Source organism: Pristiophorus japonicus, unplaced genomic scaffold (genome assembly GCF_044704955.1).
Source record: "Pristiophorus japonicus isolate sPriJap1 unplaced genomic scaffold, sPriJap1.hap1 HAP1_SCAFFOLD_154, whole genome shotgun sequence".
Taxonomy (NCBI): domain Eukaryota; kingdom Metazoa; phylum Chordata; class Chondrichthyes; family Pristiophoridae; genus Pristiophorus; species Pristiophorus japonicus.
Window position 1 is genome coordinate 336,321 of NW_027251217.1, and position 17,934 is coordinate 354,254.

At 46.5% G+C, this 17,934-nt stretch overlaps 2 protein-coding genes across 7 annotated transcripts in view; one reads left to right on the forward strand and one right to left on the reverse strand.

Annotated features, from left to right (window-relative positions):
• Positions 1–17,934, forward strand: part of LOC139242937 (uncharacterized) — a 596,540-nt gene that overhangs the window by 319,633 nt on the left and 258,973 nt on the right. For all 6 annotated transcript variants that reach the window (XR_011589402.1, XR_011589400.1, XR_011589399.1 and 3 more), the window contains exon 8: positions 3,368–3,523. The gene's annotated coding sequence lies outside the window, so the exon portion shown is untranslated. The remainder of the gene's footprint in view (positions 1–3,367; positions 3,524–17,934) is intronic.
• Positions 1–17,934, reverse strand: part of LOC139242933 (NACHT, LRR and PYD domains-containing protein 3-like) — a 207,331-nt gene that overhangs the window by 17,746 nt on the left and 171,651 nt on the right. The window contains exons 3-7 of the mRNA XM_070870579.1: positions 17,840–17,932; positions 15,941–16,072; positions 7,835–8,001; positions 2,094–2,265; positions 1,932–1,997 (exon numbers count right to left, since the gene is read on the reverse strand). Of these exons, the coding sequence (XP_070726680.1) occupies positions 1,932–1,997; positions 2,094–2,265; positions 7,835–8,001; positions 15,941–16,072; positions 17,840–17,915 (613 nt within the window). The 5' untranslated portion in view covers positions 17,916–17,932. The remainder of the gene's footprint in view (positions 1–1,931; positions 1,998–2,093; positions 2,266–7,834; positions 8,002–15,940; positions 16,073–17,839; positions 17,933–17,934) is intronic.

A 17,934-nucleotide genomic window follows, 5' to 3' on the forward strand; every position in this document is an offset into this window, starting at 1 on the left:
ATGTAATGTTTTTGAAAGTTATTTTCAGTGTGTGTGTGTTTTTGAGGGTATTCCCAGTCATGCTTATGGTGGTTCCGGACATAGGGAGTTACTATAAGTATGAATGGGGATCCCACTACTCTGATAGGTTGGGCCGGCCCACATTATCTCAATGATGTATACGAAACCCGTACGTTTCTGGGATGTGTGTGCCTCTATGAAGGTCTTCACATAGAGCCCCAGGATCGCAGGTCTCCGAACCTCCGGGATCACCAGGTACTTTGGTGAAATGTTTGCAGTCGGAGATATCCCCCAGTGGGAAACCTCCGACTGCAATTTCCGACCCAATGTCCTGGAGTTTGCTGCAATAATTACGGCGAGTCTATCAGCAACGCCTGGTGTCCACACACGCGCAGTTAAACGTGGAAAACCAGAGGATGCTATGGGATGTAAAAGATAGCGCTCAGGACGACATGACATTTTGAAGTCTCATTCTATCAGAAGAAAACTAATGTTGCAGATTTTAAATATATATATATATATATATATATTGTTTCAATGTTTTCTGTTTGTATTTTTTAATCTTTGTCCTTTAATCCTATCTGTACTCCTCAATCTTTCCTTTGCTTTCTCTACCTGCCTTGGCTCCATATTTCTTCATATCATTGTCGACCAAAAAGCTATCGATCGCAGGTCTTGTTTCAGTCATTAAGGGGAAATAAATGTGAAGACATTAAAATAGAAATTATACTTCCTGGTTTGGACTCTGCGAGACTCTGAGGATTCTTCAATCTGATTGGTTGAAGAGCCTCAGTTCTCTCCACAGATGTCACAAATCCGCTGTCGAGGGCGCCATGCTGGAACAGATGCCTGATGACAGCATCTCTTCACTCTAAATCCAGTCAAATCTTGGGGAACAGCTGTCAATGTTCCTTTGCCTCTATATCACGATCCTGCCAGGTGTGTATGGGGTTTCAGTGTATCAGGACCCTGTCAGGTGTGTATGGGGTTTCAGTGTATCAGGATCCTGCCAGGTGTGTATGGGGTTTCAGTATATCAGGACCCTGCCAGGTGTGTATGGGGTTTCAGTGTATCAGGATCCTGTCAGGTGTGTATGGGGTTTCAGTGTATCAGGACCCTGCCAGGTGTGTATGGGGTTTCAGTGTATCAGGATCCTGTCAGGTGTGTATGGGGTTTCAGTGTATCGGGACCCTGCCAGGTGTGTATGGGGTTTCAGTGTATCAGGACCCTGTCAGGTGTGTATGGGATTTCAGTGTATCAGGATCCTGCCAGGTGTGTATGGGGTTTCAGTGTATCAGGATCCTGTCAGGTGTGTATGGGGTTTCAGTGTATCAGGACCCTGTCAGGTGTGTATGGGGTTTCAGTGTATCAGGACCCTGTCAGGTGTGTATGGGGTTTCAGTGTATCAGGACCCTGTCAGGTGTGTATGGGGTTTCAGTGTATCAGGACCCTGCCAGGTGTGTATGGGGTTTCAGTGTATCAGGACCCTGCCAGGTGTGTATGGGGTTTCAGTGTATCGGGACCCTGTCAGGTGTGTATGGGGTTTCAGTGTATCAGGACCCTGCCAGGTGTGTATGGGGTTTCAGTGTATCAGGATCCTGCCAAGTGTGTATGGGGTTTCAGTATATCTGGATCTTTCTCGGTCTGTGGGGGTTTTCACGTAGCATCACGATCCTGCCAGATGTGTATAAGATGTCCAAGTGAGACTGATAAGCAACTGGATTCAGTGAACGATTGCAAGTTCGCATATTTATATGAAACAAATCTATATACAATAGTTGAGCTTCGATGCCAAATCTATGCAACGTTGAATCCTATTTCCCTTGATCTTTGACATCCAGATTCCCAGATGCTAATAACCTCAAAACAGTTAAATATTCGGATTCTCAGAAGTGAAGTAAACAATTTGAAATCTGCATTTCATCACTTACCTTCCAGGTGACTTGGTACTTTGGATAAACCTCGTGCGATGTTCATGTAAACAAGTGGATCAGAACCTGTTTAAATCAATTACCGTTCATGAAATCAGATATTATAGTAAAATCTGCAGTGTTTGAATCTGAAATTGAATTCAGTGGGTGATGTTACCGTACCGTGTTCCTGTATTTCTTTCAGTATTTTGTTCAACTTTGGTAACCTGTGGCACATTTTGACAAAGGATTCCCACATCACCCTTTGGGCCTTAGAGCCTTTCTCCATCACCAGATTTAGGAGAAGTCTGGAACTGTCTGCCCGGTTTCCCTTCTCGGCGAGCTCAGTAACTTTCTGTAAAGGATAATAATGAATAGATTGAGGAGCGAAGTGAAATACAAATACCGAGAATGAGAAGCAAAGGATCTGCTCAGTGATGGGATCTCCCAGTTGTTTTGAGCACATAAGGCAGTCACTGGGCTGGGTACTGATCCATTCTGGACAGGGGCTGTATATTCTGTAAACCTATTGATTCAGACATTAACAGCAAAGAAATTTGATGAAACTAAAACAGAAAATCAGAACTATCGTTCTTGGAGAATCAGGAATTACTGACAATCTGCAGTTTTGATGGTATTCGTTTTCTCTGCCCTGCAATATACAACATAACATCAGATTACTGATTGTCAATCTGATGCACTTGTTTGTCACACTGTGATTTACTGAGAAATAAAACAGCAGCCAATCTATCACTCATGTGCTTTAGTTCTAAGAATACCAACAATCTAATGACTTCAGTCTTGAATATGCTCATAACTTGACCATTAATAAACACGATAACAAGTCCAAACATCAATCACTTCTCTTTCAGTAAGTGAAATGCCTGACACCCATTATTCTACATTCTCGCTGCCGGCATGAACCTCGAAAACTGGAGTCATGTATCCAGGACTTCCATCAACAACTTACATTTATATATTACTTTAATACAGAAAAGCTTCACTTCACAGAGGCAGAATTAGACACTGGGGCACGAGGTAAAGCAAGATATGACATTAGAGGTGAGCAACACCCCGAGTAAAGGTAAATTTTGAAGAGAGGGAGGTGGAAAAGCGGGGGTTTTAATGGAGTGAATTCCAGAGCGTGGGACCCCAAGACAACTAAATGCTTGACCACCAGTGGTGGTGTGAACCAAGGGTTGCATGAGGCCAGTTTTAGAGTAAGGGAGAATTATATTGGCACGGGAGGTTGTCGGCCTGCAAGAGCTTATAGAAATAGGGAAGGTCGATGCCAGGAATGTATTTGAATTGGAGGATGGAAATTTGAAATTGAAAGCATTGGATGACGGGGCGCCACCAGATGAGAGCACAATTAATATAAAATTACAGATTGACTGAATTCAATTCCGTTATGTTCCCCCAGAGAGAGAATTCAACACCAAGAGCTCAGGGACCAGGAAATTACAGACTGAATGAGACCATTTTCCTGATCTACCCCTCGGGAGTGACCTTCCACACCCATAGCACAGGACCAGGAAATTACAGAGTGGACAAACCCAATTTCCTGATGTCACCCTGGCATGCATTGTTCATCAACAAGAGCAGAGGGACAGGTAATTTACCCACTTGAGTGGTTTTGCACAGTCCATGATAACAAATGATAAAGTGAGAGAAGACAGCTTAAGAGAGCAAAACAGCAATAAATATAAGACAGACAGTAAGAGCTTCTGCAGGTATACAAACAGGAAGAGTGTCGCTAAAGTAAACGTTGGTCCCTGTGAGGATGAGACTGGGTAATCAATAATGTGAAACAGAGAAAGGGCGGTGACTTTGAACAAATATTTTGTATCGGTCTTAAGGTAGAAGACACTAAAAGTGTAGATGCTGAGAGGATGTTTCCCCTCGTGGAGGAATCTAGAACTAGGGGTATAGTTTCAGAATAAGGGGTCGCCCATTTAAAACTGAGATGAGGAGGATTTTCTTCCCTCAGATGGTCGTGAGTATTTGGAATTCTCTATCCCAGAGAGTTGTGGAGGCTGGGTCATTATATTTAAGGTGGAGATAGACAGATTTCGGAATGCTGAGTTATGGGTTATGGGGAGCGGCCGGGGAAGTGAAGTTGAGGCCAGGATCGGATTAGCTATGACCTTATTGAATGGCGGAGCAGGCTCGAGGGGCAAAGTGACCTACTCTTGCACATATTTCTTATGTCCAAAGGGAAAAAAATGCGCTTTAGAAATGTTATGCAGATACACGGAGATGTTACCAGGGATGAGGGGCATTGTTATGCATGGGATTGCATTAGAGTTGAGAAGATTAAGTGAGCAGTTGATGGAAGTCTTCAAGATTCTTAAAGCTTATGATTAAATAAATGTTTAGATTGTTTTCACTGTTTAGTCAGAGGCCACAAATGGAGGCTAATTCGAAGTATTAATGGTGATGTTGGATAACTGTATTTCTGTCATGGTTTTAAAATGCATAATTTTTCCCCGGAAACGGTTGCAGAACCAAATCGATAAATTGTTGTAATAGATAATTCGATTGTTGTCAGAAAGTGTAAGGTTAGCGTATCTGCTGTGAGAAGGAGGTTGGGGATAGACCAGGTTGGATATCAACTGTAAAGGGTAGTGACTACGAGGTTGAGATTAGACGAGGTGTAATATTAATGCAAATGGGTAGTGGCCAGGAAGTTAGGATTAGATTAGTGAGCAGGTGACCGAGGTCAAGAGGAGGAGGTTGGGATTAGACTGGGTGGGATATTAATGGTCATGGACATTGAGCAGGTTGGGATTAGACAGGATGGAATATTGCACCTCCCCTTTTTCTAGTCTGCCGCCATTCAGATAATATTCTGCCTTCGTGTTTTTGCCCCCAAAATGGATAACCTCACATTTATCCACATTATACTGCATCTGCCATGTATTTGCCCACTCACCTAATCTGTCCAAGTCACCCTGCAGCCTCTTAGCGTCCTCCTCACAGCTCACACCGCCACCCAGTTTCGTGTCATCCGCAAACTTGGAGATAGTACTCTATTCCTTCATCCAAATCATTAATGTAATATTGTAAAGAGCTGGGGTCCCAGTACTGAGTCCTGTGGCACCCCCCTAGTAACTGCCTGCCATTCTGAAAAGGATCCGTTTAGCCCGATTCTCTGCTTCCTGTCTGCCAGCCAGTTCTCTATCCACTTCAGTACATCACCCCCAATACCATGCGCTTTGATTTTGCACACCAATCTCTTGTGCGGGACCTTGTCAAAAGCCTTTTGAAAGTCCAAATACACCACATCCACTGGTTTTCCCTTGTCCACTCTATTGTTACATCCTCAAAAAATTCCAGAAGATTGGTCAAGCACGATTTTCCTTTCATAAATCCATGCTGACTTGATCCGATCCTGTCACTGCTTTCCAAATGGGCTGCTATTTCATCCTTAATGATTGATTCCAACATTTTCCCCACTACTGATGTCAGGCTAACCGATCTATAATTACCCGCTTTCTCTCTCCCTCTCTTTTTAAAAAGTGGCGTTACATTAGTTACCCTCCAGTCGATAGGAACTGATCCAGAGTCGATAGATTGTTGGAAAATGATCACCAATGCATCCACTATTTCTAGGGCCACTTCCTTAAGTACTCTGGGATGCAGACTTTCGGGACCCGGGGATTTATCGGCCTTTAATCCCATCAATTTCCCTAACACAATTTCCCGCCTAATCAGGATATCTTCAGTTCCTCATTCTCACTAGACCCACTGTTTCCTAGTACATTCGGAAGGTTATTTGTATCTTCCTTTGTGAAGACAGAACCGAAGTTCTGGTTCAATTGGTCTGCCATTTCTTTGTTCCCCATTATAAATTCACCTGAATCCGACTGCAAGGGACCTATGTTTGTCTTTACTAATCTTTTTCTCTTCACATATTTATAGAAGCTTTTGCAATCAGTTTTTATGTTCCCTGCAAGCTTCCTCTCGTACTCTATTTTCCCCTTCTTAATTAAACCCTTAGTCTTCCTCTGTTGAATTCTAAATTTCTCCCAGTCCTCAGGTTTGCTGCTTTTTCTAGCCAATTTATATGCCTCTTCCTTGGTTTTAACACTATCCTTAATTTCCCTTGTTAGCCATGGTTGAGCCACCTTCCCAGTTTTATTTTTACTCCAGACAGTGATGTACAATTGCTGAAGTTCATCCATGTGATCTTAAAATGTTTGCCATTGCTTATCCACCATCAACCCTTTAAGTATCCTCTGCCAGTCTATTTTAGTCAATTCACACCTCATACCGTCGAAGTTACCTTTCCTTAAGTTCAGTACCCTAGTTTCCGAATTAACTTTGTCACTCTCCATCTTAATAAGGAATTCTACCATATTATGGACACTTTTCCCCAAAGGGCCCCGCACAACAAGATTGCTAATGAGTCCCTTCTCATTACACATCAACCAGTCGAGGATGGCCAGCTCCCTGGTCGTGGGATATTAATGGTAATGGGCAGTGAGCAGGAGGTTGGGATTAGACTGGGTGGGATATTAACGGTAATGGACAGTGAGCAGGAGGTTGGAATTAGACTGGGTGAGATATTACTAGTAATGGGCAGTGAGCAGAAAGTTGGGATTACACTCGGTGAATCAGAATAGATTACTTAAAACTTGCACAGCCTCAAGGCAGAACATTGTGGTTTTTCCAAAAACAGATTATTTGGGTTGTTTTCCCCGTTTAGATCGGATACATTTTCACCATATGAGATCCTGTGTTTTTTTTAAAAAAGGATCTTTGCTCAACCCATAAGCAATTATTTTGACATCCAGCAGTTCCCCGATTTACTATTAAATACTTTCCTGGTCACTCAACTTATGACCTTCCCATAAACTCCTGTCTGTTGTCTCTGGTCTCTCCTATTCCCAGTCCCATTGAAACCGTTTACCTTTGTTTTTAGTCCACACGAGTAATAGCCGAACAGTTCCCCTGTCCTTTGTTCAGATACTGATGGGACAAGGTGTGTATTTACAACATTTCACATCATTGTATCCCATTCGCAATATTTGCAGTTTTATCAATTTCATTCCTATTGTTGTGGTTCATGTTCTGGAACATTCCATGTTTATAACATTTATTTCAACAATTCACGCTGGCAGTGAATAAAGCTAATCAGGAGTTTGGTTGTTTGAACAAGACATTTTTGAGATGAAAGAGGGAGATAATGCGCCCACTTTATAAACCATTGCTGTGACCGCACTTATACTGTGTGAAGGTCCGGTTGCCTCAGTACAAAGGTTATCGCAACTATTGAAGAGAGCAGCTCGAATGATTGAGAGGGTGGACAGGTTGGATTAGAAGGAGCTATTGTCTAAAGTGAGCATGTTAACACTGGAAAAGAGACGATTGAGAAGTGATCTGATTGCTGTTTCACTTTGTTCACTACAGTAGAAACAGAGGACACTGCCTGCGCTTGAAGGAGAGTAAATTCAAAACTAATCTGCGGACACAATATTTCAGTGAGGGAGTGGTGAATCTGGGGATTGGGCTGCCTCGGGAGACTGTGGAAGCAGTTAATGTTGATTCATTAAAAGGCAAATTAGATTTATTTCTAAAAATCACATTTTGAATTGCAGTATATGAGTAATTCGAGTTATGACATGTGGTAAGTGCAGCATGGTTGTGAGAAACAGATGACCTTGTACCTATGGTTCCCAAAGCTCTCCACCACTGGGGCTTTCCTCACCTCATGTCTGGCTCTGTTGTAGACTCACTGATTATAGATCGATCAGTCAACTACTCCATGATCATTATAGCATGCGACTACCAGGATGCTAAACGGCGAGCTCGGTAGATCTTGGCATTTTTTTCATCGAGTAACTATGTTCCTATCTCACATTCTGTCAGCTCGGTGATGGTGGAATGAACTAAACTCATTCTGTGTCCCTCCCACTTACGTGATATTCTTGTCCACTGAAATGGTCCTCGCCTGTTAACCAGAGACCGAGTCCCTCCACACCCTCTTCAATCGCCTGTTCTAGTCTGTCCCGGTACAATTTCGTCAACTGCAACAATTGGTCATCGTTGCACTGTGTCAAGAGCTGAGTGATTGTAGATTTCGGATCTGTGAAGTCAAACGGAGAAAATTAAACAAATTATCGACTTTCTATCCGGGCTGCAACATTTCCTCTCAAATGAAAGGAAGGCTCCTGCGGGCCACATTCTGAAAACATACATATACACAAGTTCTATATAGTCACCTTAAAGACAGTGTTCACATTTGTCAAACTTGAATTAGCTTCAGCTCATGGGTTCCAGCCTCCCCTGATCATCGCCTGTATCTGTAATTATTCCCGAATTCCACCTCGAAATACAGATTCCAAGAGTTTGCTCACAACGCAGCCTCCCCCTCTGTCATCCCCACTGTTCGAAAGCTGAAAAAACACTCCAAAAATGTGCTGTTCCCTTCCTATTCCTTAACTGTGTAACTATTGATTCTACATTACAAAACTCCCGGGGACATCCTTATATTCTAGCCCAGTCATAAAACACATTATTAATCCTGGAATACAGTACATTTCACCCTCCTCAAAATGTTATCAGTGTGATTTCACCCGGAGTTTTGTTCTAAACTAAGTCCTGTCTCACAGTTAATGGACCACAACATCATCATCATCATCGGCTGTCCCTCGGAATCGAGGAGGACTTGCTTCCACTCCCAAAGTGAGTTCTTTGATGGCTGAACAGTCCGATACGAGAGCCACAGACCCTGTTACAGCTGGGACAGACATTCGTCGAGGGAAGGGGTGGGTGGGGCTGGTTTGCCGCACGCTCCTTCCGCTGCCTGCGCTTGTCCTCTTCACGCTCTTTGCGTTGAGACACGAAGAGCTCAACGCCCTCCCAGATGCACTTTCTCCACCTCAGGCGGTCTGCGACCAGGGTCTCCCAGGTGTCAGTGGTGATGTCGCACTTTACCAGTGAGGCTTTGAGGGTGTCCTTATAACGTTTCTGCTGTCCTCCTTTGGCTCGTTTACCATGAAGGAGCTCCGCATAAAGCATTTGCTTAGGGAGTCTCGTATCTGGCATGCGTACTATGTGGCCTGCCCAGCGAAGCTGATCGAGTGTGGTCAGTGCTTCAATACTGGGGATGTTAGCCTCGTCAAGGACACTGATGTTGGTGCGCCTGTCCTCCCAGGGGATTTGCAGGATCTTGCGGAGACATCGTTGGTGATATATCTCCAGCGACTTGAGGTGCCTTCTATACATGGTCCATGTCTCAGATCCATACAGGAGGGCGGGTATTACTACAGCCCTGTAGACCATGAGCTTGGTGGTAGATTTGAGGGCCTGGTCTTCAAACACTCTTTTCCTCAGACGGCCGAAGGCTGTGCTGGCGCACTGGAGGCGATGCTGAATCTCCGCATCAATGTCTGCCTTTGTTGATTAGAGGCTCCCGAGATATGGGAAATGGTCCACGTTGTCCAGGGCTGCGCCGTGGATCTTGATGATTGGAGGGCAGTGCAGGGCGGCGGTGACAGGCTGGTGGAGGACCTTTGTCTTACGGACGTTAAGCATAAGGCCCATGGTTTCATATGCCTCAGTGAATACACTGACTATATGCTGGAGTTCAGCCTCTGAATGTGCACAGACGCAGGCGTCGTCCGCATACTGCAGCTTAACGACAGAGGTTGGGGTGATCTTGGACCTGGCCTGGAGGCGGCGTAGGTTAACCAGCTTCCCACTGGTTCTGTAGTTTAGTTCCACTCCAGCGGGGAGCTTGTTGATTGTGAGGTGGAGCATGGCGGCGAGGAAGATTGAGAAGAGGGTTGGAGCGATGACGCAGCCCTGTCTGACCCCGGTCTGGACGTGGATTGGGTCTATAATGGATCCGTTGGTAAGAAACATAGAAAATAGGTGCAGGAGTAGGCCATTCGGCCCTTCGAGCCTGCACCGCCATTCAATGAGTTCATGGCTGAACATGCAACTTCAGTACCCCATTCCTGCTTTCTCGCCATACCCCTTGATCCCCCGAGTAGTAAGCACTACATCTAACTCCTTTTTGAATATATTTAGTGAATTGGCCTCAACAACATTCTGTCGTAGAGAATTCCACAGGTTCACCATTCTCTGGGTGAAGAAGTTTCTCCTCATCTCTGTCCTAAATGGCTTACCCCTTATCCTTAGACTGTGACCCCTGGTTCTGGACTTCCCCAACATTGGGAACATTCTTCCTGCATCTAACCTGTCTAAACCCATCAGAATATTAAATGTTTCTATGAGATCCCCTCTCATTCTTTTGAACTCCAGTGAATACAAGCCCAGTTGATCCAGTCTTTCTTGATATGTCAGTCCAAACATCCCGGGAATCAGTCTGGTGAACCTTCGCTGCACTTCCTCAATAGCAAGAATGTCCTTCCTCAAGTTAGGAGACCAAAACTGTACACAATACTCCAGGTGTGGCTTCACCAAGACCCTGTACAACTGTAGCAACACCTCCCTGCCCCTGTACTCAAATCCCCTCGCTATGAAGGCCAACATGCCATTTGCTTTCTTAACCGCCTGCTGTACCTGCATGCCAACCTTCAATGACTGATGTACCATTGATAGAGTATTCAAACAGGCTCATTTAGACAGACTGTGAAAATTCACAGACCCTCAAGTCAAGGCTGCTACGTGCTGCTCAGCATGTTGCATTAACTCATCAATCAACTTGACATTTTCGGACCTTGGGTAGCGAGCCAATAAAACGTTAAAAGACTTTCAATTGAGCCAATAAGGTCAAAGAAGGTGAGTTCTTTTCTGTAAATTGATCCAAGTATAAAATACAGCCATTTTGACCATGTGTCTCAGTAAGAACAAAGACCTGGCTTGAAGCCAAGAAGTTTGTTGCTATCTGCCAAGATTAAAAAGTTAAAACTACCATCGGAGTTCGTATTTCATTGGAAATTAAGAGATCTAACACATGACACCCAGGTCTCATTGCACCTCCCCTTTTCCTAATCTGTCACCATTCAGATAATAGTCTGTCTCTCTGTTTTTACCACCAAAGTGGATAACCTCACGTTTATCCACATTATACTTCATCTGCCATGCATTTGCCCACTCACCTAACCTATCCAAGTCGCTCTGCAGCCTCATAGCATCCTCCTCGCAGTTCACACTGCCACCCAACTTAGTGTCATCTGCAAATTTGGAGATACTACATTTAATTCCCTCGTCCAAATCATTAATGTACAATGTAAACAGCTGGGGCCCCAGCACAGAACCTTGCGGTACCCCACTAGTCACTGCCTGCCACTCTGAAAAGTACCCATTTACTCCTACTCTTTGCTTCCTGTCTGACAACCAGTTCTCAATCCATGTCAGCACACTACCCCCAATCCCATGTGCTTTAACTTTGCACATTAATCTCTTGTGTGGGACCTTGTCGAAAGCCTTCTGAAAGTCCAAATATACCACATCAACTGGTTCTCCCTTGTCCACTCTACTGGAAACATCCTCAAAAAATTCCAGAAGATTTGTCAAGCATGATTTCCCTTTCACAAATCCATGCTGACTTGGACCTATCATGTTACCTCTTTGGATCACGGCCTGCATGTCATCGTGAAGCAGGCGAAGGATGTTGACAAACTTTTGTGGGCATTCAAAACGGAGGAGGATGCTCCATAGAGCCTCACGATTGACAGTGTCAAAAGTCTTTGTAAGATCGAAAAAGGCCATGTATAAGGCCTGGCGCTGCTCCCTGCATTTTTCCTGCAATTGGCGCGCTGCAAAGGTCATGTCTGTTGTGCCCCGTAGGGGACGAAATCCGCATTGTATTGCCCCTCGTGTAGTGTCGTGTAGTGTATTACCCACGCTGTACTTGCCACTAGGTGATCTGGAGAGGTCTGGGCACCGACAGAGACCTTGTATATCGTGGGAGTACACTCAGCAGCTTCTGTCCCTGGCCGAAGGGACCCCGTACCAGCAGCTTCTGTCCCTGGCCGAAGGGACCCCGTATCAGCCGCTTCTATCCCGGGCCAAAAGGACTCTGCACCGCATTCGGGGGACGTCTAACCGGCCGAAGGGACTCCGGGACGACCTGCCAAAGGGACCCGAGGATGTTGAACCGGCTGAAGGGACTCCAATGCCGGTGCTCAATCCGCCAAAGGGACTCCGAGGCCGGCGCTGAACCGGCTGAAGGGACCGAGGCGTGGTGTCGTCTTATACCCCCAACCAACTTTTAATTAATTTTTAAACTTTTAGCCAACTTTTAAACTTAATAAACAATTTGGGAGAACTTTAAGGACATACATTTTAGACTCTCAATCGAAATACTTGTAAATATCTATTATTAATCTACATCTTTGACTTTTAACAACCCTTAGAAACTTTAAAAAAACTTAACAACCCTTAGAAACTCTTGAAATAAATTGGGAATCTATATCAACTTTTAACTTTTAAAATAACTTTTGAAGTCACCTTCCTAATGCCTGCCCCCCAACCCAGCCTCGGGCCATCTACCATCAATGGCTCTACCTGACACCGAGCTTGCGACCAACACTTGTCCGGAGGCAATTAAGCTTATCGAGCTGTGCCTGGTCTCCAGTTGTCTTGGACCAAGACCTTGAACAGCTAAGCCCGTGTGGTTGCCGATGTATAGCGGCCACCCCACGTTAAAAGAACTCACGCACTGGCATCTTCCACTTCGTCAGTATGAAGTTCGGGACCTGGAACGTCAGGACCCTCACGGACAATCCCAACAGCAACAGGCCAGAACGCTGCACCGCCATAGTTGCCCGGGAACTCGGACGTTTGGACATTGACATCGCCGCCCTAAGCGAGACCCGGCGGGCAGGGGAAGGAACACGGTGGAGGTTACACCTTCTTCTGGAAAAGGAAACCAGAGGCAGAACGCCGCCTTCATGGAGTCGTCTTTGCCGTCAAGAATGAGCTGGTCGACTGCCTGAAAGACTCCCCCTGTGGGGTTAACGAACGCCTCATGACTCTCCGTATCACCCTATCTCGGAACCAATGTACCACAGTCATCAGTACATACGGCCCAACACTCGATGCAACGGATGAGGCTAAAGAGGGATTTTATTCCAATCTCGAGACATCCTTGTCCCGCTTCCCCACGGGCGATAAATTGATCCTCCTGGGTGATTTTAATGTCAGGGTCGGCAAAGACACAGCCCTCAGGGGCGGCGTGATTGGCAGAGAGGGGGTAGGGAAAGCCAACTCCAGCGGTACCCTACTCCTGACAAAATGTCTAGAACATGAACTTCTCATCACCAACACCGTGTTCCACTAGAGAGACAAATACAAGGCATCGTGGCAACACCCTCGCTCCAAACACTGGCACCTGCTTGACAATGTCAGCGCTCGAGCCAGGGATCGCAAGGATGTGCGCATCACCCGCGCCATGACAGGAGCTGACGACTGCTGGACGGACCGTCTAATTCGATCCATCATCAACATTAACGTAGCCCCAAAGCAGAGGGGACAGCAGAAGCAGTTCCACAAAAATGTTAATGCCGGGGCACTTAGAGACCCAGCTAAGAGAGCCCGAAACAGCCAGCGCCTCACAGCCAATCTGGCGTGCCTTGATGACCCTGAGATGCTGAATGCCCATAGTGCTTGGTCTGCCCTCCAGGCCTCTATAACCAGTGCCTGTAAAGAGACACTTGGTCACTCAACCAGAAAACATCAGGACTGGTTTGATGAAAATGATCAAGAGATCGAAGAACTAATAGATCGCAAGCGCAAAGCACTTCTGAGCCTCAACAACAGCCCAACTTGGAAGCTGCAAAACAACATTACAGACGGCTTAAGGCTGAGGTCCAACAAAAAACCCAGGACCTAAAGAACAGGTGGTGGATGGAGAAAGCACAGGAGATACAACGACTGGTTGACAGCCACGATATGCGCGGATTCTTCACTGCAGTCAAGGCCACCTACGGTCCAAACTCCCAAGGTCACACCCCACTCCTGGCCAAGAACGGGGAAACACTCATCAAGGACACCGAGGCTGTCAGGGCCCGATGGAAGGAGCACTTTGAAGAGCTCCTCAATCGAGACTCTGCCTTTGACTCGAGTGTTCTCGATTCCATCCCGCAGCATGCGACCGGCCATCAACTCAGTGAAACTCCAATGTTGCACGAGGTAGGCAAAGCCATAAAACAGTTTAACAATAACAACGCTACGAGTGCGGATGGAATCCCTGCTGAGGCGCTAAAATATGGCGGGGAGGCACTGTTGGCGTGGATACATGATCTCATCTCTCTCATCTGGAGGGAGGAGAGCATGCCGGGAGATCCGAGAGATGCAGTGAGAGATGGGTGACCACATCACCCAGAAGGACAAGGGCAGAATGTGCACAGGAACAGCGTTACCTCCAAGTTACACACTATCCGGACACGTCAGCGATTATTCATTGTCGCCGGGTCAAAATCACGGACTGTCCTGATTATCCGTTTCTGTTCCAACAGTTTTATTAATTCCACTCTCTTCTCAAATCCAGATATTTCCCACCCCCCAGTCACCAGCTGATACACCTGGCCACTGCCACATTCACTATTTCTGCAAACCCATTGTTGTTCACTGGTTCAGATCGTGACCTTCCCTTCCCTTCTCCCTGAACTCACCCCAGTGCCCCAGGAACATGAACCCTTCCCTTCCCTTCCCCCTGAACTCACCCTAGTGCCCCAGGAACATGAACCTTTCCCTTCCCTTCTCCCTGAACTCACCCTAGTGCCCCAGGAACATGAACCCTTCCCTTCCCTTCTCCCTGAACTCACCCTAGTGTCCCAGGAACATGAACCCTTCCCTTCCCTTCTCCCTGAACTCACCCTAGTGCCCCAGGAACATGAACCTTTCCCTTCCCTTCTCCCTGAACTCACCCTAGTGTCCCAGGAACATGAACCCTTCCCTTCCCTTCTCCCTGAACTCACCCTAGTGCCCCAGGAACATGAACCCTTCCCTTCCCTTCCCCCTGAACTCACCCTAGTGCCCCAGGAACATGAACCCTTCCCTTCTCCCTGAACTCATCCTAGTACCCCAGGAACATGAACCCTTCCCTTCTCCCTGAACCCACTCTAGTGCCCCAGGAACATGAACCCTTCCCTCCTGCTCCAGCCCTGCAGCCCCACATTGACCTGCCTTATATTTCACTCTGCAGGGAAATGTGGAGTGGGTGATCATTGATGGATTCAATAATCCTGCACTCGGTTTTACAGTCTGGCCGTATTGTATTATATTATTTATAGATTTGTGTTGATTGGTTGAGCTTTGACATCTTATGAATTTGATATCTATCCACATATAAAATCTGAGTGTGATTCCTCTGGTCTCTATGGGCAGTGATGCTGTCGTGAGTCCATGGAGATGTGACCTGGTTGGGGTGAGAGAGGGTGAAATGCACAAGAGGCCAGAGTCGGAGGAACAGAGAGATCTTGGTGGTGGGGGATTGTAGACCTCGAGTATGTTACAGAGACAGGGAGGGCCGAGACCATGAATGGGGTTCAAACGTGGATGAGAGTTTTAAGTCGGAGGAGCTGGGGGACCGGGAGACACTGTAGGTTCACAAGGACAGGAATGATCGGTGAGCAGGGTTTTGATGAACTGACATTTACGGTGTGTGAAAGGAGCAAAGCTGCTGTTCATCTGTTCCACCGTCACAGGTCCACCGCAGCTCCCCACCGACCCGGCCCCTATACCCCAATGACCTGGCCCCACACCTATACCCCACTGACCCGGTCCCACACCTATACCCCACTGACCTGGCCCCACACCTATACCCCACTGACCCGGCCCCACACCTATACCCCACTGACCCGGTCCCAGTATCCACCAATATGTTTTCATTCCTCTCAAAATGTTATAATCAGGATCGTTCCACTCTGAGTCCTGTTCAATACTAATTCCTGTCTCAGTTAATAGATCACAGAACCCAGAAGCAGAAGAGCACAAGGTGCTTGGGAACACCATCGCCTCCCATTTCCCTCCAAGTCACACACCATCCCAACTTGGACATATATCGTCGTCCATCATCATCGCTGGGTCAACATCATGGAAACCCGTACCCAAGTGTTCCTGTTCCAACAGTGCTGCAGCTCCCATTTCCATCCTGCTCCCCGTAAGGTAAAGTGTCGGATCTTCTCCCCTGTTTGGACCTTCAGCCATGGTGGTGACAGGTGTTGCCACCACCTGAGGCTCTGTAATAAATATAATATAAAAGGGGGATTAGAGGGAAATATTAAAGTGAGAAGAAAAACGTTTCCTTGTTAAACATGATACCCAGTCCCTCCCCCATCAGTACAACAGCAGTTAGCTCTGGGATCGAGCATTTCCCGAGTGTTACGATCAAGTCTCTACATCAGGTGTGACACAGACAGCTGCCCAGTGAAATCCAGTGAGTCCCGCTGATCTCCACAACCCAGTTCCAGACGGGCTCCCGTCGGCCGAGACTGCACACTGGGAGCGCCCATTAGTGAGATTTACTCACAGCGCAGGCCCAAACCAGCCTTATTCCTGAGGTAGGGAATATTCTGCAGGGAAATGTGGAGTGGGTGATCATTGATAAATGTCTGACAGCATTGTATTATTTTATTTATAGACGTGTTGATTGGTATTTTATGAAAATGATATCTGTCCAATATAAAATATACAGCTGGGTGTGATTCCTCTGGTCTCTATGGGCAGTGATGCTGTCGTGTGTCCATAGAGATGTGACCTGGTTGGGGTGAGAGAGGGTGAAATGCACAAGAGGCCAGAGTCGGAGGAACAGAGAGATCTTGGTGGTGGGGGATTGTAGGCCTCGAGTATGTTACAGAGACAGGAAGGGCCGAGACCATGAATGGGGTTTAAACGTGGATAAGAGTTTGAAGTCGGAGGAGCTGGGGGACCGGGAGACACTGTAGGTTCACAAGGACAGGAATGATCGGTGAGCAGGGTTTTGATGAACTGACGTTTACGGTGGGTGAAAAGGAGAAAAGTCTGCCCAGAGAGCATTAGAACATCGAGCATACTGGGATAAACGCATGGGTGATGTTTCAGCAGCACATGGGCTGAGCAGGGAGAATGATGGGCGATGTTACCGAGGAGGGAGTAGGGGGACTTTGTGAGGAGGGGATCGGGTCGGAAGCTCAGCTTGGTGACACACAGAACACTGAGATTGTGAACAATCCGAGACAATGGCTGGGACGGGAATAGAATTTTCTAAGAGATTGTATAAAATGTATTCCCTGTATCAGAAGGTGTTGCTGCCAATGGACGGCTGAATATACAGATAGGAATTTGCAGTGAATCGGGGAGAGTTCTGGTAATTGAGGAGGGAAGGGTTGAGTGTGCTGGGGAAATAGGTGAGAGTAATGATATAAATAGTTAGTTGGTTTATTTTAGGGATTCCGTGTGAGGGTATTGAACTTCCTGCATTGTAGCCATGTCATGGAGATATATTTCTGGCACTGACGCATTCTACCACCTCTCCCCACTCGCGGATTGCCTGGATATCTTTATCGCCGCTTGGTAGACAGAAGAAGTCCCTATTCCTGGTGACCACCTCCTGCAAAACCTCGAATCAGTGTGCGGAAACAGGCAGCCTTTGCGGGGTCTGCTGTGCCGGCCATTGGCCACAATCTTCACTTACAGTTGCCTACAGCCAAAGTGCTCCTCCACTTTGAGCTGTAAGTTGCCATTATTTGGCGCCAGCAATGGTGAAATTGACGGCCATCATTCTGCGAGCGGCCAATGCGCAGCGCAAGTGGTGCTGACAACCCGCTTATTTTATTTAAATTAAAGGGACTGGGCATTGAGACTTTGCTTGTGACCACGTGACTTTGTGCGTGTTCAAAGAACGCTGCCCATTCTACACACAAAGCAATTTCTACCCCATTAGCATTTCTGTCAAAAAAAGGGCCCACACCTGCTCCTATTTCTTATGTTTAATAAATCTCCGGGAGAAGGCGTCGCTTCACACTTACCGGTTCCTGCGGCCTGAGCACTTTCCCGAGGAGCAGATTCTTGAATCTGACTTTGTTTGTTTGATGAATTCTCCATCTCTGTTCATTTGTTATCT